This window comes from Notothenia coriiceps, unplaced genomic scaffold (genome assembly GCF_000735185.1).
Source record: "Notothenia coriiceps isolate Sejong01 unplaced genomic scaffold, NC01 NC01_scaffold00024668, whole genome shotgun sequence".
NCBI lineage: Eukaryota > Metazoa > Chordata > Actinopteri > Perciformes > Nototheniidae > Notothenia > Notothenia coriiceps.
The window spans coordinates 2,011,415-2,036,619 of NW_011357369.1; the positions used below are offsets into that span (position 1 = coordinate 2,011,415).

The following is a 25,205-nucleotide window of genomic DNA, read 5'->3' on the forward strand; positions in this document are numbered from 1 at the left end:
GAGCATCATGAATGCCACTGCAGATTCTTCCCAGCCTTCCTTTTCATCATGTTGTCTCTCTTTCTCCTTCTTTCCCTCCGTTTGTTTAACTCCCTTTATCATACTGAACCTTTGTAACTGTCTGTGCTCTTTTGCTAACAACGTCAGCAGCAGGGTGTCTGCCTCAGTGCTTGTTGTTTTGTCTATACAGTACACCCGCTGTAGCTATTTGGTTTAAACCTTGAGCTAAAGCCTACAGATGTGAGTGGGGTTGTGTGCAGTTGATTGCACATCAAGTGTGTACCAGCTCTAGCCCTCTTTGCCACAACTGAGTATAAGAAACAATAAGACAATACAGCATCATCTGTTTGAGAAGGAAACACATCTTCTCACTGGATTTACTATATTTACTCACAGTGTCAAGAAGGCTAGTGGAGCGTGTGAAATGGTGCTTTCCTCTTGATAGCTGCTGAATCCCTGCACAAACATACCGTACTTACTGATTTGTCAGCGAATAAACAATACCAAATGCACAGAGTGTACATTACTATTGTGAAACTCAATTATTTCAAATGCTAACAGATTTGGTGTTGCTTTCATGAATATGGAGCTGCCCTTCTTACCCCCACCCCCAGCCTCCAGCTCCGGTAGCACCCCGGCCTCACCCCTCTCTGGCCCCCTGCTGGGTGAGCCCTGGCTGGGGCAGTGCAGATGGAAGGGCCCCCCTCTGAGGGCCACGGCTCTGACAGCTTGTGAAGAGCTTGCGTGGGTCAGCCAGACTCAGCCAGCAGCCCTTCTCAGGCGCACAGCCCTCCCCAAGTCTGCAGAAACTGTGGTGTAGGCAATATGCACATGCACACACACACACACACACACACACACACACACATTCATGGACGGTGCATACCAAGTAGGGCCTTGAGATCCCCCAGCTAGCCAATCGGCCAAACCTCAGCAGCTGGAGAGGTTAAAACCCCCTCACGTATCAAAGAGGAAGAGCAGCAGGAGGATGGAGGGAGGGAGGGATAGAGGAATAGGAGAAAAAAGCAGAAAGTATATCTTCATGTTCGCTGGGATGTCTGCTTCGGCGTCAATTCCCAATGCGGCTGTCATTGGGAAGGTTAGGAGGGGAGATAGTGGAACTCAGCCCGGCCAGGGAGAGAGAGGGCCGAGTTTAGAAGCATCTCAGAGGAGGGGGGAAATGATGTGGCTACTACTTCAGGTAGTAGATTTTTACTTTCTCTCTGTGGAGTGTGTGTGTGTGTGCATGCGCACTTGTTCGATCCAAACAGGGTTTATTTTCTCACTTACTTTCATTAAAGGATCAACCAACCCCTCGAAGGGATATCCTTTCCCTATAACCTCATTTTACTACTTGTTTTCACATTGTATTATTCAGGGAAGGAGTTTAATGAGTTTATACCTGGACAAGAATAACAAACGCCACAGTTTAAATTAAGACTTTTACTCCAGTTACTGAACAATTAAAAAAAAATCTGCCCTGATTGAAATTGAGGGGTTACCTATAATTACTGTCACACTACAGAGTCACCAGATTATTCTGTAAACAGAAGGACACATACAGTAAATGAACCCTTTTGCCCCAAAGTGTTTGCTCTCCATCCTAATATAGGCACATTTTGCCTGTGCTGTTGATCCCTGTATGGGCAAAAGGAGAATAAACAAATTGCCCTCTTCAATTTCTACCTGATAGAATGTTCTTGAAAACTATTTTTCTGCTTTTTCTTCTCAACACCTCAACAACTCATCACACCTCAGTCAATCAGCCTGTGCAGCGGAAATCAAATCCAAAAACACTTTGATCTAACTTTAAGAATACTCTTGTTTTTCCAGACATAAATCAAACTCTGTCCAGGAAAATGTAAGCTAGTAACACGCACTTCATCAGGACCAAAGCAACAGTGCATGGGGAGAAAGATCACACTCTGTAAGGCTAAATGTTAATGCTAACAATGCAAAACATAGGTCTCTCTAAGTCCCAGCTTTGTAGCTTGTAGAAAAAGTCATGAAAGGATGCATTAAGAAAACACCAAACAAGGGGGTATTACACATCTGATTTGGTTTGGTTTATGGACTGGGTGTCATAAAAAGTTATTTTCACATCAAAATCTCTAACTGCAGCATAGTAGGCTTTTTTTGAGTAAAGACATTCCACTCAATTTTAATTGACATGAGTTTGTTCTTCACAGGCACTATATTTGCATTGATTGGAAGTACAGAAAGAGAGCCAGAATGAGAGTGATGTAGCAGAGCTGGGATCGGAGCCAACGCAACAGAAACTAAGTTCTTACAAATCAGTTTTGAAGCCACTAAGGCCAAACAGATGTATTCAGATATTCACAGCTATTTTGAACTCTCAATGTCATTGTTCTCACTTATATTGTTTGTGTGGATTTTATACTATCACAATCCTTGTATGTATTTATGGGGCACAGTGTAATCTGTAAGAGTAGCCTGCATCATCCCTGTATCATTTGAATAGGTCTGAATATGTTAATCCCCACCTCAGTAGATGTAGAACTGACTGGAGCAGCTCTGCAGGCAACGTGAGCCCTACGCCGTCCTGTCGACAGTAAGGCTTTGATGGCGCCGTGCTGTAATGATAGTAATTCAAACAACATGATAATGGGGGGATAAGCAGATAAATGATATCATACAGCAAACAGGTCTTAGAAAGAATGGGACCAATAGAGAGGTAGAGGGAGAAAAAGAAAGATGTTTGGAATTCATCGGCTGTACTGAGGTAATTGATATCCTCCCTTACTGAGACAGTAGCTTCAGTGCACACATTTAGCCGTGGCAATCTTCAGGGCAGATGACATGTTCCATGTCTTTTTATTTATTAATTTTACACTGTGTCTCATCGCAGGAAACATGACTTCTCTCTGTAACCAGAGGCGATAGAGGAGAGAGAGCAGAGCGCAGAGCAGAGGGAGACAAACGACTCTATCATTCTCTCTGTCTCTCTAGGTCATGCTTCTCCAGCTAGCTCATGCTCATTCCCTTTGTTTAAAGTTTGGAGCGTGTGCCAGGCGTGCCCTAGTAAAGCCTCTGTGTGGTGGAATCCATTATGTTTGTATTTTGGCACGGGTGAAAGGATTTGGGAGGAACCATGATGACTTTATAAGCAGTTATAGTTCATTTGTTTAGTGTTGCCAGAAGGCTTTCATTTTACTGTATCAAGTCTACATCTCTTGCCTCGGCTGAGCTCAAGAATTCCCTCTCTGGTATTTGTGCGCTGTAGAGTATATGAATGTATTCTGTATCAATAAAGAGATTGTGAACTGTGAAACATCTAACTTATTTGTCTAGACACTGATGGAGTCTCAGTGAAGTGGGAATAACCAGTTGCTGTACAGTTAAAACAAGGGGTGCAAGGCGTACATGCACAACAACACTTTGCCTAGTGTAACCGAGCTATTGACAGAACACACACACTATTGACGCTCCCCTCTCAACTCTGCTGTTCTGAACTCCTCTTTGTTTGTGTGGGAAGCTGCATTTACATAAGAGGCTTATGTCAGCCGCCACATAGTTTCCCCCCTTATTCCAATGAAAAACAAAAAAGACAAAAGCTATTGTCTTGTTAAGTAATGATTTTTGGATTCCTCCAAAGTAGTTTGTGCTGTTCTGGAGCTGGTTAGCGGGTTGTGGTGATGTTGAGGCTGAGCAAAGACTTTTGGGGGTTGGGGTTTGTGAAGCAATACAACAATGAGAGTAGATGGGGCTAACAGCTGTAGGGTTTATGATATGGGTGTTTGTTTATACAAATTGGGAGCAACCATATGACCTTGTAGCTTTGATGTGTCATCGACAGGAAGAGGGTTGATACGAGATGCAGTCGTGATTTGTGATTTGCCGCTCATTGGCATCAGACTAACACATGAACTTGTGCATGCTCAAAAATGCACCAAAACAACTGAAGTACTTTAACTCTAAACACTTAGATATGGTGTCGCTAAACACAGTGGCTCAAGCTGCTATTGTTGGTTCAGGGCTTTCCATATATGCCAAGACATTTGTTTCACTGCCTGCTTTTCACACACAGATTGAGGTCTGAGCTGTATGTGAATTGAAATGTCCTCATCTCAATCCTTCATCCTCATTATTTAACAGGAAAAGCCAAACTTGCTTGTTCCGTTGTTATGTCATACACTCCCTGTGTGCCTCTTTGTTTATGGCTGTGTGCACATGAGTGTGTCATCTCTTCCTTTGTGTTGTACAGTATGCATCATGGTATTTGGGGGCTTCAGAGCTACACCAGCTCCAGTTTCATCGGTTGTGGACCACTGAAGCACGTAGTTGCTGTTCTTTGTGACTTGCTCTCTGCGCTGCAGGCTTTCTTCTCTCGTGGAGCATCATTCTGTGAAAGAATGGGAAGCTATAGATAGACAAGTGTATAGCTATAGGACGGCTGGCTGTAGAGGTGAGAGACGAGTGCAAAGGTTATAAGAGGTCGACTGAGACCGACCACAAACAGAAGAAGAAGAGTGGCTATCAGTGGTCTCGTCGCGCTGAATTGTGAAAGATTTGAATGCTTTTGTGCAATGCGATTTGAGTGGGTGAATAGAGTTTAATCCTCAGCCCGCTGAAACTCAAAGCCACAGCATTTGCTTACATTTCCCGAAGTGTCAACACATTTGAACAACAGAATGTTTCTCAAATTAAATTCCAATTCCAAACGTTTTTGAGGCTCTTGACATATTAGCACACACAGTTGCTTTCCATACTCATTAACAAACTCTTGCCAGACATAAGCATAACCAATCAGCTTTATTATGCCTCTTTGGCTCTTCTGATGACATTAACCCTGTGTTAGCTGGTGTTTATCTGTACTATAGCTGCTGCATAAACATTATTTTTCTCTTTTTTTCCCTCTCTTTCCCCTCTGTTGCAACTGTCAGCAAGCAGTGGAGGACCTGCTGGAGGACGAGGATGAGGATTTTGACAAAGATGACAAGGTAATTATGTCTTGTCTCAGGGATGCAGTCACACACAATCATGTACACAAAGGTATGCACTAACGCACACGAGCACGTGCGCACACTGCCTCAGGAGTGGTTGACACTGCTTCACACACCGGAAACACACAGCTGAGTGAAATGACTCCACCCCCCCCATCTCCTTCCCTGTACAGGTTTTCTCACTGCCTGAGGCACAAACACATGTACAAAGATTGAACAACCTTTTTAACCTTTTGAAAAGTTTTCTCTCTAGATATATGTATATCAACTTCACATGTCTCACCTTTTGCCCTTGTGCTTTTTTTCTTTGGTCTGTTACTGCAGTTTGCCACGCTATCGTTATACTTCCCTTCATGTAACACTATGTCGAATTTACCTTCCTAACGTTGTGCTTCAGCCCTGCTTCCTGAGAACATGCGCCCATATAAAGAGCTTAGTTAGCTATTTAGGCCCATTCACTGCTCCTTTATGTCCCAGTAAAACAGCATCTGGGCTTGTCCAGACACTATAAGGTAACAACAGGTGGCTGCTTTACTGCCTCCGCTCGTTTACACTGTAGGAACAGCTACTGAAACAAATGCCACTGGATAGCATACAGTCCCTTGTCAATGTTCCACTTGGGAATGGTAATTGAAATGGCACAGCTCTTTATCCTCCCACTGTGTTGTCTGGTTTTTGGGGAGGCACACTTAAAATGAAAACAATATTCTGTTTGATAGTCGAGATGAGACTCAGGCAGTGTTAAACAAGGACACAATAATAGCTTTAAGCTTTTAAGTCCAAATCTTTTTCTGTGAAATCAGTAAAGTACCTTGACTGAACAGTCTGGAATCTGAAATGACTTGAGCTGATATTCGATGCCTCACAGCCACACTCCAGCAATATAAAGGTTAGGAGGCTAAGATGTGGTAAATTCCATGGTCTGGTTTGGTAATCTTTTTAGAGGAATTTGCAATAGTAATTGTAAAGGCCTCTGACCAGGCAATTTGATATTTGAAAATTGTTTTGCCTGAGGACACTGTATTCTGAATGCACTGCAACATTTAATGCTGGATTTAATAAAAGTGCAACCTTGCTACAACCTCTCCACATTTGAAAGGGTCGTAAGTGCAAGCCTGCAAGTAAAGGGTTAAAAAAAACACATTTATAGTGCAGATGGTCAAATAGTCATCCCACCAGAAAGTCAGCCTGTCAGGCAATCAGTCAGCCAGGCAGCCAATTGGGCCATGAGCACACAAAGATACGTGAGCATTACATCCTCTCCCACAGTGATGCAGGAGCAAAGTTTCATGGCTGTGAAGTTCCAAGGCTGAAATGTGCAGGGGGCCACCGACTGAAGATATGCACAAGGCAACCTTGAACCTTTTTTCTACCCCTCCTTTACGTCTGCCCTCCATCATTGCATTCCCCACCTCCTCTCGGGGAAAAAATACAAATACAGGCATTTGAAAAGCTGCAGATTATATGAAATACATTTTGGACTTTCATATTGAAATGAGGTGCAGCAGCAGCTTTTGCGGCCTCTGTCAGATTTGGTGCCAAACTGATTATTCCACATAAGAGGGTCTTGCTCTCTGTGCTCACACAGGGCTGGGATGCTGGATAGCACAGCCGCCACAAAGGCTACAATTTACCAACTCTGGCTTCATACATTTTGATCTATTGCTCCCCTCAACTGTTAGCATTTCATTTGAGCTGTAGGGAGGTTGAAAGGGGGGCATTTTTCTTTTTTCTTCGCCTACATATCTCCCCCTCCCACTCTCCTTCTACCCTTCGCTCAATCGTCCTCTTCCCTGCTTTTTTTCTTTTATTCTTGCAGTCTCTCTCCCTCTCTCTCGCTCTCTCTTGTCCCTTTGCTCTTCCTCCAACCTGGTTAAGTGCAGAACAAATACATTTTCAAGGCTTAACAAATGTGTCCTTTACATTGGATATGAGGTCTTTTACATTAGATATGAGGTACAGCTACAGATTGTATGTGTAAGTATGAAGGACGGGTCAAAGGAGGCCTCTTTTATAGCACAAGCCTATAGGGGGGAGATGGAAATAGGGAGAGAGAGGGTGAGCAACAGAAAGCGGAGGGAAAAAAAGATTAATAAATATGCCAAGGCCTCATTTTAATTGAACTTGAAGCATATGTTGCAAGTATGTACAATCCGTCCCAGATGTTTACTTCGGCCATGTGCACCGCTCTTCCCAGTGCACCACAAGGCAGCTATTAGCTGGATAACCTTTGCTCCAGAGGCTAAATGGGGTATTACATGGCCAAAAAGTAGAGCACCTGTTTTTCATTGCGTGGAAGACCCCTTGCAGGCTTTTTGCCTTGGATCACCACATGTGTTTCGACTTAACAGATTGTTGAGCAGACGTGAAAAGTGTCTTTCTTGTGAGCAAGCACTGATATTAGTCACTTAATCTCAATGAAAGTGTAGCATCAGGACTAATTGATGTGGACGGCTCCGTTGTTAAAGGCTAGTAGGCAGGCCCATGATGGTGAAAAAAGGTTCGACACAAACTATTTTTATTTTCCTCTCACCTCCTCCTCCTACACACACACTGTGTGTGTGCACTGACCTTCAACGTGGAATGTTGCTCTATTCTTATTTCCTACAGACACACATAAAATCTGTTAGCAATATACAGCCCCAGTTTTTAACCTCTATTCTCAATAAAAGCTCATTTTAAACATAGCGGCAAGCTGCAGATGCACCTTTTCTCCTTGGAAGTACATTAGTGATCCAGTACACAGATGTAGGACACTAAACACTTAGACAGAATCTGTATTAAAAACATTCTGCATGGAAAATTATCTTTTAAAAAAAAAAATGTTATCTTTTTAGCCACCCATATTTTCATCACATGCCTTAAAATACATATTGTAATGAAACATAATCCGGCATGTAGTTATCATTGGACATATTTTAATTTGCCTTGGAAAATGATCTTTAGAGTATTTTGCCATCATATATAATTGCCTTTTTATGTTTGTAGAAATGTTGACTTGTAACTAAAGCAGAGGTGTTTTATGTTCATTGACAGGGGCTCAATTCAATCCACTGAGCATCATGCACAACACCAGGACCCTGGAACTGATACAAATAGAATAGCAGCGATTATAATATAACACCTGTGACTTTTCAGAATATCTGCAATATTTAAATGACACGAGTATGCACATCCACATATCTACTTCTTATCATCGCAACCATCCGTTCACCCTCTAGACAAATCATATTTTACTGGTTTAAATATGTCCCTTGCAACCTTTATGGACCTTTTCAGTATATTCCGATGCAGCTTGAAGTAACATTGTGGACTTGGACAGTGTGAGATAGCATTCCTATATGTACAGGCCACTGTCTGCAGGGGCTTCGGTGTGCAATGTAGCCTGTGATGGCTCCTCTCACCTGTGGGCTCACTGTCCAGAGCCGGCATGAGGCAATCACCTTAAGGCTTTGCATGGCTGTGAGTGTTTGTGTGTAAAAGTGTTTGTGTGAGCGGCTCACTGTGTGTGTGCAGTCGCTCAGCTGCCTCCCAGAGGGGGGGCTTACTGGAAAAAGGGGTGAAAGAGAGAGAGAGAGAGTGAGTGAGAGAGAGACAGAGTGAAGGAGTGAGGAGATTACCCCCACACGGTTGACTGGTCACTGAAGCGCTCGTGCTCCGCTCCGCTCAGCTAGGCTCCACTAGCCTCAGGAGGACCTGACACAGATAAGATACACACTGCAATCATGTCCTGCTCACGGGCTTACTGCTCGGTGCACTCCCTCTCTCTTTCTCTCTCTATGTCTATCTTTCTGTATCTCGCTCACACATACAAACACACACACACACACACACACACACACACACACACACACACACACACACACACACACACACACACACACACACACACACACACACACACACACACACACACACAGACGTACCACATGCACCTTTAATATCTCTCCCGTTTCTTGCTCATTTTCTCCTTCCCTCCCTCATGAGCAGAGTTGATGGTGAATATAGAGTTGACTTAATTCATTAGCTCATTGATCTGGACAATCTGTATGACACTGATATGATTAGTGTAATTCATAGACCAAATCTAAGTCATACCACATTAACCAGCAATGCGATCTGTTTTCATCTAGGACATGGGTCGAATAGTAACCTATTTGTTGTTTTTTGATTGTTGTTTTTGACTTACTGAGGCACCAGCTGATGAAAGGTTTGCCTTATGGGATTAAGATACAGTTTTTAATGTTATAAGACGATATGACCCATGCACAACTCGCATAATACACATCCATTTTATAAGTGCTTTTTACCTGCTGTTTGTTTTGTATTTACAATGTCTTGATGAGTCCACTGTACATACACTATTGAGTATATACAGTCCTGTCTTTCTTCCTTCCTCCCGTTACACAACCTTCTTCCTGCACCACAGTATCTGTTGTCATCTATAGTGCTGAGAAAGCCGTTCCGCCCTCTTCCATTTCTCCATTTGGCATGACTCATTCACACACATACTACACGCACTAACACACTCTCAATTGTGCACATCTATATCTGTTTATCAATGGTTCTCTGGTAAATGTATACCTCCTGGCAAATGGCTAGTAAAAGCACACATCCAGTTATTGCAGGCTTCACCACCATTTTCAGCTTCAGGTTTGAACATACAGTATATCTCTGTTTATATCTGTCCGTCTATTTCTCTCCCCATCTCTGTCTTTGCTATTGCCTTTTTCTATGTGATTGAGCAAGTGCCTCTTTGCTCCATGTAATGTTTGATAAGGTGTGCACTCTGTCTCAGCATATGACGCTCTGCTTGTACCTTCCCAAGCCCCGACTCTTCGCTCAGTCCCAGTCACGGCACCGCACTGATCGCTCAGATAGCGCCATGGCATAATGTGATGGACTAAAGAGAGCGCTGGGAATTATATCAATGCTATGAAAAAACAGTGTGACTGTAATGTTGTTGTTTGGAGGCTATTGAGCTTGTGGTGCAGCGGGGTTGTCCTCAGGTATCAGGGGGGTTTCAATAGCTGGGCAGAATGGGAAAGAGAGGCAGAGGGAGACAGGGGAAGACAAACAAGTTAGAATTTCTGTTCTCTTTTCTTCTCGCCGCCTGTGAAGGATACAAAGCGTCACGCTTTAAAAGATGCTTTTGACTTTTCCGCTTCATTTTTTCCCCCCAATCTCACCGTTTCTTTCCTCTTGTTCAGCACAGACGCTGGAAGGAACTGCATTTTAATCATGTTTTGCTAATAGAGGGAGGAATGAAAACAAAAAGGAGGGTGAAAGAGGCATGGAGGGGTATTGTCTCTCCATGCAAAATACACTGCATTGTTTGTTTGTTTTTCCTCTTTGTCACACACATACATCAGGTGGATCATCTCTATTCCCCTCAGATGCATATCTCTTGCTTTGTCTTTTGCTTTCTCTCATTTCTCCTTCAATTCCTGACTCTCCCCCATCCTCCTAACATTTTGCTTTAACTATGGCCTTTGTTATGTAAATGGAATGTTGTTGTTTTTGCACTGTGGGTCTTTTTATGTAGTTTTGGACAGTTTACTTTAGGTTAACACAGTTTAAACCAAACTCACCACTGTCATTGTAAAACATTATATACATAGGGGCCTCCCTTGGATACAGGTTGCTATAGTTGAATGGACCCAAGCAAACACAACCCTCAAATCAGTCCACTTTTAAATCAGCTATCAAATTCAGTTACTTTGAGGTCAATACAAAGGTGAGTACTGAAAAATAATCTATTATGGCTCTTGTCTGCATTGCAAGCCACATCTCTTTCCTGTGCAATGCGTGTGTTTACAATCTGTGCAGAGCATTTGGTGAGAACAATGTTATTCTCACCTAGAGGCTACTGCCTAGTTACCTGGCCAAAAAGTCAACTTTAAGACCCAGATGTAAAACCTTCACATTTTTTCTTTAACCCTTTCACCTTCATTCCTCTGGGTTGTAAAGAGAACATTTCACTTTAATCTATCCACAAGGACCCTAAACCAGGCCCCTGGGAGGACAGCAGTGATAAAAACCATATCCTCGAGGATATTTTGGCTTCCTGGCACTTTGAGTGGATACGAGCGATGGTGGTAAGTGGGCATGTGTGTGGCTCTGGCACTGACTCCCGATGGTGTCTGTCGCTGTCTTCCGGTTTCCTCTTTAGCTCATCGTCTGTCTGACGGCCTCTGTCTGCCGTCCTGTCGGGGTTTGTGTAAAGTACTTGTCCTTTGTCCGCGTCTCAATCAACACCAACACACTGCACGTTCGGCCCGCAACCCAACCCCACCTCGAGGCCTCCGCCTCTGCCTGCTCTTTAAGGTGATGGGGGAACTAATGGGGCTCCAGCATGGTAGGCTGCTCCCGTCTTCTTGTGTGACTTCCCTGTAGCACTGTAGACCTGTTACACTGAGAGGTGACAGCTGAACTGAGGTGCAGCCGGGTGTTAAGTATGTTTAGCTTTGGGACTTTTGGCTGTTGCGTACTAAAGGTTGACATTGGGAGTGACTCAAGTTAAAAAAAAAATGTGTGCAGTGAGAGGGGCCATAAGGGAATAAGATACGCTCACAGGGTTGTCGTGGATATTTTTCATTCACCCCTCCCCCCAAAAAATAGACTAGATTCATTGTTTTGAAAAGCACTAATTACATTCCTCTCACAAATAACGATTGTTTTCATACCTTATGACCTCTAAGTCACTGATAATAAGCAGCAAACAAACAAATGTTCTAATGAGTTTCAGAGCCCCGAGTGTGTGTATGTGTGTGCATGTGGGTGGTGGTGTGAATTGAATGCGCCTGTGAGCGCTTTTTCTTAAAAGTTGCTACAGAAACAGCAAAACTATTTCATATTGGTGAAGCAAATCCCAATGCTCAGTATGCCTAATGTAGCAACGTCTTCTCCCGCAAATGTTATTGTTCTGAATCACACACACAAGCGGCTGAACCAATTGAACCATTTGACTGATGGACTATGCATCTAAGGAGTACGGAGAGTACTCGTTGCACTCTAGGTGAGGTGTTCTTGTGTGCTCTCTCATCCACCCAGAGTAACTCTCCTAGAGACTCTCACCAAATAGGATGTTGGAGATGGCACACACTCTCCCCTCCCTGTCTCTCATTGGACAGAATGTGGAGCACAATACTTGACAGAAGTGTCGTATGAATTCGAAAGTCAGACATGTAAGAAGGCAGCCGCCACCTTTTCTTTTAACAAGAGTCATAAATCTGTAATGAGCACAGAGAGAATGCATATTTTATTTACTTTTTTGAAGACGTGATCCCTTCACTTCACAGCGATGCACTCTCGCTCTGTCGTTTTTTTCTCTTCCTGAGACAAAGTTTAAAACAGTGGATGTTACAGCTGTTCCTATTGCCTGTGTCTCGCTGAACATGAGTAATTAAAGTTAGGCAAAACCTAGGTGATGAAACAAATATACATTTCCCTAAACAATAGTATGAAGTGATTTTACCTAAAACTTGTTTTTAATAATAAATAAATAAACATTTAAAGTTAAATATAGGATAAACTCAATATATGATCCACCTTACAACATCAAAAAAGCATTACAAAAAGTAGTTTTTCCTTTTCTAACGTAATTACCAAATGTCTGTACATTTTCCAAAGTAATGTTGTAAACACACAATTGTACCTTCCTCGTTAAGTATGATTATACCAAATGAATCCAGTACTTGGATTTTGCAGTATGTTTGAAGCCATCCAAGACAGAGGGACTGAGACAGACAGACAGACAGACAGATGGGGGAGATGGGCTGGAGCAGCTAAACCAGGCCAACAGAGGACAAGAGTAATGGTGTCCCATTCATCACACACTGCCAGGCATGATCCTGGGAAGGACAGGGGAAGGAGAGCGCAGGAGCAAGGGAGCAGAGGTGAGGCACAGTGAGGGAGAGCTGGGCAGGCTGGGGGTGCAGGTTGGGCGGGGGTCGGGTGGCGATCAGCGGGAGGCGAGGAAGGGAAAGTGCAGAAGTTGTGGGGCGGTAGTCATTTCTGTGTGTGTGTGTGTGTTTGTGTGTGTGCCCGACCTTGAGTCTGATGGAGTGGCTGGTGTGGTGGAGGTGATGAGGGGCCCCAGGGGGAGATGGGTAAAGATGATCAGTGGCAAACAACCTCCTGCCACCCAGACTCATCAGAGACACACATACAAACGCACACCCCCAACACCAGAAACATTTCTCGTTTGGACAGGAAGCAGAGGTCAAACTGAAAGTTAGACACCGCCACCTCGTCCTTTTATTCCTAATTTCTCTCTGTCCTTCTATCCCTCTATTTTACATATGTGTATATTTATCTTCGCTGTGGGACTAGGCTGGGCAAAGAGACTAATTAGTACTAGAGAGCATTATGTCTGACTGGTCCACCTTCATCTGACAGTCTAAACTGGGGTTTGACTTTGGCTTTGTGGGAGCAACCGTCAGCCAGACATATCCTCAAAGAAAACGGTGTGTTCACCCGATACACAGACATACACACTCTCCTCACAGTCACAGTGGGCCTATGGGAGTTACATCTTAACGTGGCCTTTTGTGTGCGAGCCGCTTGATGAGGACCAGGAGGACGTGCTGCACATCTCAACACCCTAGTTAAACACATATTTATGTGTTTATGATAAAAAGAGAGGGAGGGAAATAGAGATGTATTCCCCACATTCGCTCATGGATTAGTTGTGCTATGAAATACATTATTTATTAAAACCGCAGCTTTAAAAAAAAGGGGGAACATCTGCCTCTTTCATGTGGTGCTGGCAAGGGGCCAGGCTGCAGGGTGGCATCTGAGGCCGGTCGCGGGGCCTTTTGTCTCGTCTTGTTGTCATTTCCTGACAGAGGGGAGATGTCCTTCTAGGATTCCAAGTTTGTGTTACCCCCTTTGTAGCCTTTCTGAATTCCCAATGCGAACTATCTGTGACTCATCGCTCCCCAGTGGAGTTGGTAATTCTTGGAATAGACACAGATGAAATATATTATTTAGTTTGTACAGCTTAATTTGGCTCACTGTACATACTTGTCTCTGTGTTTAGGAGCTAGACTATTTGAGTGGTCAACACGATAGAAGCCCTCCATGCTACATTTGACTCAAACATGTCCATCCTAAGAAACTTTAAGATTAAAATACGCAAAACTAATTAGTGTCATTCTGCTAATTAGTTTACCAATCAGATTTATTTTGTAATCATAGTTAAACTACAATGCGATGTGCCTTCTATACATACTCTTGCTTGCCTCATTTTAGAAACAGGCCATCTGCTAATTTGTTACATATACAGCCAAAAAAGTAAGCCTGAACTGAATGTCACTAGAGGATGCTAGAGGTGTTGCATTTTTATCAGTCACTCAATCATTTTAATATTCATTTAATTTCAGTAACTCAACAATTCCACCCAGCCAAATATCATGTTTATGGGAACAAATCCACTTCTTTCATCCATATTTGATTTTTTTCAAAGAGAGCTTGCAACAGATCATGTTTTAAGTACACAGTAGATGCTAATTGTGTGTTCTATTTATTATTCTGTCATTTCTAATTCTTGCACAGGCTTTGTAAATTGAATTTGTGTCTCCCCTAAAGCATTCCTCAACTTGCTCAACTTTTCAGTGTTTTTTCGTCCCTTTTTCCTGGGGTGGAAATGGGAGGGATGCCGCCTCCGCTCTGCAGTTACAAAACCAACAAGAACGCTTTCAGATGCCCTCTGGGAGCCACATATTAGCATCCTGTCACGTTTTATATGACATTTCAATTTTTACTGTGCTGCCAGAGTGAGAGGCAAAAAGAAAAACAAAGAAAAACAGGTGCAATTTTAGCACAGCAGCCGTTAGCAGCAGCCACTTGTGGTTCAAACTCATTTCGTGGTGTGATGGGATGTATGGTGCTGCATTATAACGGTTAGGTTTATCATTTTTATGGCGTAACCCAGCAGGGAGAACAGTGTGATCGGAGGTTAAAGCATTCTCAAATGGCTCTCTATTCCCACCTAGTAGATATAGGACAGATATTTGAGTCCATGGTAATAGGCTAAGTCCTCAGTGACCTCTCTCTTGTTTAGCTCTAGGCCTTGGGTCAGTGAAGTACAAACTGTCTTTGCAAAGTTTACATCTGCTCACTGTGCACTTTTCATATAGATGCACTCTGGCGTGATGCTATCTCGCTGAAAGAGAAATTGGAGCAGTCGAGTACACAGAGGCACTGTTCATCTTTCCTTTTGTTAAATATTTAATCAAGTGTTTCAAGGAGTTTACCACATTTGTTTACCACAATTTACCAGCAAGTGCATTGTGGTTGGCCTGACTTGGCTGTGTCTATGTGTATGTGTGTGAGAGAGTGTGTGTCCCTGTGCTCTTTCTGGTGTCACCGAGGGTTGTTTCTCCTTAACGCATGCAAACAGCTTGCATCACTTTAATGAGCCTCTGTCTTCTCTAATGGGAGCAATCCCACGATGCATCCTGTTCCACACACTTCTACACAGGGCAGCTCAATGCTAAACTGATGGGTGCTTGGCAGAGATATCATATCAAACAACCAAAACAATGATGCAAACTTTGGACATAACCACAAAAGATACATTTGTATGCCTTTGCCGGCATATGTGCAATTAAAAGAACTCTCTGCCAACAAAAAGACAACGACTCACTAAATATTTCTGTTACCAGAAAATATCTCTGCTGATGAGAGCTAATTGATGTCAAAGATGTCTTCTGCACACAGAAACATTTCATTTACAGGACAAAGAGATTGTTTCATTGCTATTTTTAATACATGTTGTAATGCAGTTGTTCTGACTTTATTCTGAACTCACTGCTTCACATTCTGACTGAGCCTGACCCTTTGCTATACAGTACATTATACAACGAATGCTTTTCAGAAGTAGATCTATACCATCTTACAAGAAAAGACAAAGAGAATGCATAATTATGACAGGAATGTGTGTAAAGGCTTCAGTTCGCCTTTGAATTCATGTTAGATACTTGGGAGTATGCATTCTGAGGTCACAAATAACTGATATCTTAAAGGAGTGAATACTTACGGTCATGGGCATTTAGAAAAATGTATGAAAGCCTTTTATATTCTCTCTTATATACTGTACTCTGTAAACCCACACACAGCGATGCTAAATCATACTTGATATTCATGCGTACATTTTATGTTCATTCAATGTTACTTTATATGCAAGTTTATATATATTATTTAGCCTAATTTGATTTAAGCAATTGTTTTTTTATGAAAGTTGTGGCAAAAGTAGTGGTGGCAGAATTCAACCATAGATCTTTTATGAATAATCTCAAATGATACAACTTCATTTCTTAGGTGCAGTCAATAGCACTGCACATAGTTGTATATAAACTGTACTGTGCTATCCATTATTCAGGCATATGTGTAGCTGACGGAAAAGTAGACATTCTATCTACATATATTCAGTCCTGTCTTAAAGTAGATGAAATCGTCAAGAATGAATGCTCTGTCAGCTGACTGCAATGACAATTTGTATTACACAAACAACTGCGAGTTACTGTAACATGTCAGCGTAACACATTGCGGATTAACCTACAGTTGCAGTCTATTAAAATGCATGAAGCTAAACTCATTAGGCAGGCTTATTACACTATCTGTCTGAAAGGCTAAAGCCATGCAGCATCATCCTTCAGAATACTGTTGTCAGAGGTGCTGGGATTTGTAGCACACTGTGAGCCCTAACATGACTTGCAACTGTAGCCAAGTAAAAGCGAGAGGCCCTGCGGATTTAATTTTATTAGCTTCAGGTCTCCAAACAAACCTACTTAGTATTACTGACTGACACAGGAAGAGACGCATGGGAACACCGGCCCTAAATCTCTTGCACAGGCCATACTCTTCCTCCTGAGTGAAACTAGAAGCTAGTCAGGACTGAAAAAACTGAGCTTGTGGTCGACACGCATCAACACACATTGCCCATAAAACCACGTAAGTAATGACAAAACCGAGTCCTTTATTTAACGTAAGATACCAGTGACTGATCCACTCTTGAGGACATATGCAAGTATCTTATAAAGCTCCCTACTTTCCAAATATTTTTGTTTAAAAAACAAGTCAACAGAACGCTTCCTTTAACCTTGACTGTCATGTTTGAATGCCATGTCTCCGTCCTCATCTTCCTGTATCAATTCCCTCTTTATAAGTGATCCCATTGCAGTATAAAACAAACTTGCTCAGTAGAGAAAGAAACTGCTTTCTGAAGTCAAGAGCCCTCATCGTATAATCTGTCAGGATATAACATTGTTTGTAAAGTAACGCAGCAAGACCAGGTGTGCAGATCAACCTTATCTAATAGCTGTAGGGTGTGTGTGTGTGTGTGCGTGTGTGTTTGTGTGCATATTAGGTTCCATTATAAGAACAGGTTGCCTGGCTCCATATGTGCGCAGTGTGCGGGGAAGCTGGGAAAACAAGGTTCTCCGTGGCCCTCTGTGTTATTGCTACCTCCCGCCTCCCTGAGCCGTGTTTGAAGACAGGAAATACGAGTCAGGCCGCAGTCCGAGGGGCATGTGGCAATGGTTTATTCTCCAACGACCTCTGATCTATCCTCTCCACCCCCGCCCGCTCTCTCACACCACTCCCCTGGCGCTCAAACACTCCCGACAATAAATCGGCCTGACCCGGCCCAGCCCGGCTCGGCTCGGCCTAACCCAGGCCAACACAATAGACCCTGCGTTTTGAGATTTGTTTGACAGAGCAATGAAAAACAGATGGACTCTAAAGAAAAAGACTGAGAAGAGGAGGAGGAACAGAGGAAGAAAGAAAGGGAGTCTTGTAAAATATTTGCGAAGAAAAATAACCCAGGGACGCCGTCTAATTATATCTATTTGTCTTGTGTGGTTTTTACCGAGGAGGCCATGTGGTCTCCCTGGCTGCTCCATGGTTCATTTTTCAAATTATCTGATCCTGGATGGAGAGTAAAAAGAAGAGGTGGGTTATGAGGCAGAGGGAGGAGGGTCGCAGTTTTGGGTCTCAAAGGGACGATTGTGGTGAGGTTTGCCTCAAGGAGCGAAATGTGGTAAAGGGCTCTTGGGTCCTGGAGGTTTGGTTTTGAGTCTTCGCCTGCTTCCCTGTCATCTTTGGATATAATGGTGAGGATTATTCTGAGTTTTACTTCTCTAATCTAACAAGGCCCATCCATCTTCACCAATAACACAGCCATTGCTATACGTGCTGTTTCTCTGACATAGAGAAACGTTTGGTGGCCATTTTGGCTTGTGCCATACTCTTTTGGTTCCTTTTTAAACTTTTCCGTTTTAGGTTAATTACCGTAAGTTCTTCCAACAGCTATATAATATCCTTTTTTTTATTACAGATTTAACTGAATCTCATTTAATGAACAAATACAACACTAGGGTGAATACATACTGTAAGGTAGAAACCCCTAACCCTCCCCTAAAAAACATAACTTATAATCACTGAAACATGATTATCTTATAGGTGATGTCTCTAATGGCTTTATTGTCCTCACCCTAACTCTTTTTTCCTGAAAGCAGATAGTCTTCCTCTTCTTGCTTTACCCCCCCGTCCTGTCTCCTAAGCATGCCCACCACTCACATCCAGCCACAACCGGTCTGCGTGTTGATGTCCTCACTCAGCCAACGGCTCTCCATCCCTCTCTGTCACCTCATTCTGTCCAGATCCATCCTGTCCCTGCCTGTCAGTCAGTCAGCAGGCAGCTCGTTGACTGTTGCATGACTTCTTCAATTCTTCACTTTGTTTCAGTAAGAGGGGGGATTGTAGATTTCAGATTGCCTGCTTAGTTTGTGGTTTCTTTCTTTCGCTCCTCACAGTATTCTCAAGTTCTCAACCATCAAAAGTTGAAAAGGAAAAGCTCTTCATGGTGGGTGACGACGTTTAATAAGGATGTTAATGATGTCACGGCTGGTGACATCATCACAGTGTGCCAGCCAGCCGAACAAAAGAGGGCTCTGCCCGGTCTTCATGGCTGTCTTGGCAGCAGCAGAGAGAGAGAGAAAAAGAAATAGCACCCAAAGATTGATGTATCTATTCGGCTTTCAGTTAATTCTGTCTCTCTATTCACATATTCAAATGTTCCAGTATGAGCATTTTGATTTGTTCTGCCGACTTTATATCTTTATTACTGCCTGGAATGAAAGCACTCCGTCAGTTCATGCAGGATATCCGGTGATTTGGCTCCCCACCCCAAATCTTTGACGCTATTTAAAATGTATTGTTTTCACAAAGATGCCTGTGCCCAGCCTCTATCTTGTCTCTCTCTTTTCTCTCTCTCCTTCCCTCTCTTCACTGTCTCCATCTCTCTCTCTCTCCCTCAAACCACGCTTTCTTTCTCCCTCGCTTACATCTCTATCTGTCCTCTTGCAGGACTCGGAGAGAAAGGGCTTCATGAACAAGCTTTATGCCATTCAGGACGTGTGCATCAGTGTGCAGAATGCACTGGATGAAGTGGCCTCCTATGGCGAGAGGATAAAGAAGTGAGTCGTAAGCCCGCTCCTCGGCATCGGGCCCGCTTTGCTCCGCTCTGCTTGTCCCAGTGTTTTTTCTGGAATGCCAGGTTGCCCCGCTTCCTGTTGCCAGCCTAACTGAGTATAACTGCGTTGCTCTCAGGAAAGGCTGCCAGCGTGACACCCAGCCCCGAGAGACAAACACAGGCTGCCTGTCTTTATGCCCATCACATCTCACTTAACCCTGTATGACCTCTTAACTGAATCATGTACATACTAGATTAAACACATCACTGCACATGCACACACACACAAAACCATTTATACACTGTAGGCTTCTGCGTACACAGAGATCCTCACTTCTGAATAGATCCATACAGAGCACAGGGAAGGCAGGGAATTTAGTCTTGATTAAAAAATGTGATAAAAAAAGATAGGCTACAGGTTCCTTTTTGGGCAAAGGTAAACACATTTTAAATCAAGCTGACACACTTGTGACCTGTGTATCTGCAAAGTTTAGCGCATTTGACTGATTATATAGTGTGAATTCTATTAACACATACTGTAGACCATTTTCACAGTGTAATGCTGACCTGTAAGACTTTCTCAGAGTGTTTTGCTGCACGAAGCTTTGCCATATCTCCTAATAAACTCCCTTTCCATCTCTCTTTTCAGCACATTCAACTGGACTGTGCCTTTCTTAAGCTGGCTGGCCATTGTGGCTTTCGGAGCCGCCACCATCCTCATCTACTACATTCCTCTGCGATACATTGTGCTAGCTTGGGGTGAGCTAATGTAAAAATGTTTTATTTTGATTGCATGTAGCAGAAATATTAGCTGTAACATTTTAAATGTGTAGTTTGAATACAGTACTTTATTAAATCTGTGGCGGAGCAATGCCATCTGAATGTCCCATGCTCCTTTTCATGCATTGTATTTGGGAGAAAAGCACAATCAGTGAGTTTGATACATATCTTCAGCGAGCACAACAACCATAGAGACTTTAAAGACTTGTACAACATACAGTAGGTGCTGTCTATCTATCTTTCCAGACTCTTCCCTTCATGACCTGATCGTTTTTCTCTCTCTTCAGGGGTGAATAAATTCACCAAGAAGCTGCGAGACCCTTACACCATTGATAACAACGAGCTGCTAGACTTTCTGTCCAGAGTGCCCTCAGATGTACAAGTGGTAGGTGAACTTTCCTTTTTCATTTCTGTTTCATCTTTCATATCTTTCTGACCACACATCTGTCAGTTCTGTCCACGGGCAAGGGTGAGGGCTCCTTTTATTATCTCCTGGTCTCTGTCTCTTTTCTCCTCCTCTCAGCTATTGGCACCTCACTGTTGGACTGTTTCAGCAGGGTGAACTGACTGTCCACGCAGACATCTGATCTTATTGTTTCAAAGTCGTTCCTGTGTTTTCCTAGTAATAGCTTCCTAGTATAATTCAATTTCCACATACATAACTGGAGCCGTGTAATAAGATAACGAGGTTAAGTGAGTTTAGTGGCCAGCATATAACTAGGTTGATTGACTTCATACACACACTCTCACACAATAACAGTTAGCTGTTGTTTCCCAGCTATGCTAGTAATTGGAACAGAGTGTAAACCAACAGTTAACCAGCCCCATGCGGTTTTGCTTCTACATTAACCGTGAGATCAGATTAACTTTGTGGCTGAAGACTACAGATGCTTCGTTAGGTAAAATATAGGTGTGTGTGTGTGTGTGTGTGTGTGTGTGTGTGTGTGTGTGTGTGTGTGTGTGTGTGTGTGTGTGTGTGTGTGTGTGTGTGTGTCTGTAACGTGCTGTGCTGTTCAGGATGGAGTGCAGTTTAAACTGCAATTAAGCGGCAGCTTGTGAAAGTCGTTGTGTTATCCAGCACCGATGGTGTCCGCTGTGGCCGTTAAGCCCTGCTGTGCTGAGTTCAATACACGCTGCACATGTGAATGTATGTGCAAACACAAGTTGCAACACACTTGTGAGACACACACACACACACACACACACACACACACACACACACACACACACACACACACACACACACACACAGGCTGAACAAACCAGGGCCTCTGATACGACCAATCCCCTGCCACATCAGCGCTGACACACTTCCTCTTTGATCGCTTGTTGCCGAAACCTCTTTCATCTTTACAGGGTCATAATCCTTGCTCCCCTACACACCCCCGCCAACCCCCCATCTTCTCCCCCTTTCGGCCCCCGTGCAGTTTTACAGTTTCAGAGTTTACTGGGGCCTGCTACAACAGTAGGCACTAGGCAGGTAGCCATCGGCTTAAATGAGCCCAAGCTGTCCCCTCTGGTGAAGTGCAGCCACCTTACACACCTGGAGCCTGGAGGAGCAGAGCGGTGAAGGGGCCCAGGCCCGGCAGGTATAAGGCCTTTACAAGGCCCCTAATGAGGGCCTGCTGGCTGGGGAAGGTGGGGGCCGGCATACTGCTCTGGTCTGGTGCCCGTACTGCTGGAGTTGTGCCTACTGTATAAGTAATACTGTAAGTGCTACTGTAACAGTTATTGCTGCAGCTGTCGGAAAGGTAATTGTTGCCAGGTTTCTTTGACAGTTTGGAGGCTTACCGAGTAATGAGGGTGAAAGACCAGGGGAAAGGGGAAAGAATAGATTTCAGGGGAGGAAAGATAAGGACGGAAGTACAGAAAAAGGGAGATGATTCAGGATATAACTAAAAATGGAGTTGATTTATCAACTTGCTTGTTTATTTAGTGTAGGGAAGTCTTGTTTGTATCAATAAGATTAGGCCAGTGAAGTTTAGATCTGCTGCTCTGTCAGCTAATAAAGAACCGAGACCGACGCTGATCACTTTCTCACTGAATCCAAAGGTTAATTTCCTGTGAAGACACCCCGCTCAGCGGTCGTTGGCTAAAAACAGACCAGAACGTTCTGCTCTGCGGTGCGTCCCACAGCTGCCCGCGGTGCTGGCTTCACCTCATTGCCTGCTCCCACCTTACTGGGTCAAAGCTGTCCATGGGGATCAAGCCCTTTAGGCTCTTGCATGATGCAGAGAGGTGCTGGGGTCCAAATGGAGCGTACCCTCACAGGCACGTGGCCATGGCACCCACTGGCATTGGTGCAGGGACCCACTATGCCTGATACCCTGGATGACTAATGAAGTGCTATTTCAGGGCCCTTGTGTGACCTAACACACACACATAAACACACACACACATGCTCTCTCAGCATTGGTGCATGTGTTTGTTTCAGCGCGGTGTTCCGCATCATTTAGAGGTGCTTCAGTGCAGCAAGAACTGATGAGGTTATAATGACTTTATATACAAAGGGCATCCACACTGGGCCACAGTCATAATGTATGTCGCTGTACGGCACGCCAGTAACTGTGGAACAGTCTTTGACCTCTCACAGTTTTCTCATCTTTTTAATCAAACAGGGTTCATAAAATAAACTTTGGTTGTACCATTAACGGAAGGAACTTTGGTCTTGCAAACAAGCTGTTTAAATCAACGACACTGGGCCCCTAACAGCACTGTCAAACACCCTTTAAAAACGAAATCTCCAGGGTTCCATGGAGGCAGCAACAGGCAGAGTTACCTTTTTTACCACCTGAACAGTTAACTTAAATGATTATGTCTCCCTGTGAGTAGCAATGTAAAAGGCTGGCATGGTATGTAATGCATGTGTGTGTGAAGGAGTCACTGTCCCTCTCTGGGAAGCAGTTCCTTGTATGTGGGTTGGATTTTTTTTACCAGCGTAAGCTATCGTTATGGTCATTATCAGGGAATCCTTCATGTCCTTTTAAACGAGGCCAAACTGAGCACCTTTATAGTGCTAAGTATTCCCTACCTGGCGTTTGGAAGGTGTCAGTACACTAGTATGTTTTACGACACCATTAGCCATGTGAGCGAGGGAGTGCGTAAGTAGGGCCAAGGCAATTAGCATGCCAAGTGGCCCTTTATGATCGGTGTAAAGGAGCTGGATCAAACCCCCAGTACAAAAATAAGCATGAATTCCAATTTAGCGCCTAATGAGCAGTGGGGAGTCGGGTTAATATTTTTAGACAACATTTATGTTGGGGAAGAAACCTCACTGGACACACAGGGGCTAAAGGCATGACAGTTAAAGGTTGAAACGTTGCCAGATGTCATCACTTACATCTAGCAGTGGTCTCTCTCTCCACCGCTTTGTCCTTCCCTACTTTTGTGATACATTTAAGCATTTCACTGAAAGAGTCTTGTCACTTTTCAGTACAGTATGTGTCGTGCCAAAGCAGCTAATAGGCAAACTTTTGCTCATTGATTTATGTCTCCTTCACATGCCTTTTCTTTCCCAGCAAAAGACTTTGCTGAATCCTCCGATCTGCAGATGTGTGAACTCTACACAATAGTGTTTCCCCGGCAACATTTAATAACCCTTATGCTCCATTAGGCGTCACATGAGATGAAACCCACTGAGGTTTGTGCTCTGTGGAAAGGGATACAAAACAGAATAACATTGTATCATTAAAAATACTGCTCCTTTGCTTTTTTTGACTTTATTTATTTACTCGCCTATTTGCTTTTTTCTCCCTCTCACTGTCACCCACCCACCTGTGTTTCGCCGTGTCTGTCTGCCCACACTGGCATCATCAAAACACAGTCAAAGGTTCAATGTGAGAAAGAATGAGAGACAGGGAGAGAGGAGCAGGTCCCGGGATGCTTTGTGGGTAACACCGTTAAACGAAGCACGGTACACGGCGCCCCTTCAGCAGAGCACACTTCAAAGCCTGTTTTGCACTTGTACTGTCAACATTTGGGAGAGGAGCGGAGAAGAGCGAGGGTGGAGCAGCCCTTTGAGCAGCGCTGGGTCTTTACCCACTGCCTCTCCTGTTGATGTTCCCTTTAAGCTCCCCACTCGCGCTACCAAATTGCTTATGTGCTCGCCGCATTACCACCATTTTTACTTTCACCCAATTCCAGTTTCTTTTATTTTGCTAACGTCCCACTTTCTCCTCGCCTCCTCTGCCTTTTCTTCTCTTTTTGACTTTAACTAGCTCTTGTTGTCAGCATGGGTTTGGTGCCTGTGTGTGCTGCTGTGTGCTTGTGTGAGTTATTAGGTGAGGTGAGCGGGGGAGCCAAGGGTATAGCATCAGGCAGGCCTGTCACCTGTGAGGTGGAATCGAACCTGTGACGCATGAGCCCCATTTCTCTCGGCTGGCAGCTCTTCACAGAGAAAACTCCTGTTTGATTGAGATATTGTTTTTTTCTTGCACCCTTTGTTTGTGTCGGTCCCCTTCGCTACACTTCATGAGAAACAAAACCCTACTTTTTTACTGACATGCAAACTTTTCTTTGTTTTTCTGCACTCACAAATAGTTTTGTTTGGACAGGAATGTCAACACACAGAATTAAATTGCCGTGTTCCTTTTTGCTGCTGTAGGCGTTTGGCCGCGTAATGGGACAACCAACAGCCAGTGATCCCGCACAAAACCTGTCCTACTTTTGGATCCACAGAAGCTAGCTTAAAGTTTAAAGTAAACGACGAGTGAGAATGAGTTGCATATGGAAAACATTTTCAATAAGGGGAATTGTTTTGTGAATATGCTAGCAATTATTTGATATTAAGGGACATTGTTGTATGGCGCTACATGCAGATGTTCGGTCGTGTGATTGAAATCATTCAACCGTTTTTTACTTGTTCATCCATTGAGGCACAACCGTCATTAATCCCAGTCAAAGTGGGCACTCTGCCAGGACTGTCATGGTCCCCTAACCAACTACCACTGCACCCGCACACATACCCAAAAACACACACAAAT

The 25,205-nt window shown here is 43.6% G+C and overlaps 1 protein-coding gene across 1 annotated transcript in view; it reads left to right on the plus strand.

The window, feature by feature from the left end:
* Nucleotides 1-25,205, plus strand: part of LOC104955678 (multiple C2 and transmembrane domain-containing protein 1-like) — a 50,018-nt gene that overhangs the window by 19,633 nt on the left and 5,180 nt on the right. The window contains exons 5-9 of the mRNA XM_010783062.1: nt 4,905-4,961; nt 10,964-11,062; nt 19,338-19,447; nt 20,093-20,202; nt 20,511-20,608. Coding sequence (XP_010781364.1) covers nt 4,905-4,961; nt 10,964-11,062; nt 19,338-19,447; nt 20,093-20,202; nt 20,511-20,608 — 474 coding nt within the window. The remainder of the gene's footprint in view (nt 1-4,904; nt 4,962-10,963; nt 11,063-19,337; nt 19,448-20,092; nt 20,203-20,510; nt 20,609-25,205) is intronic.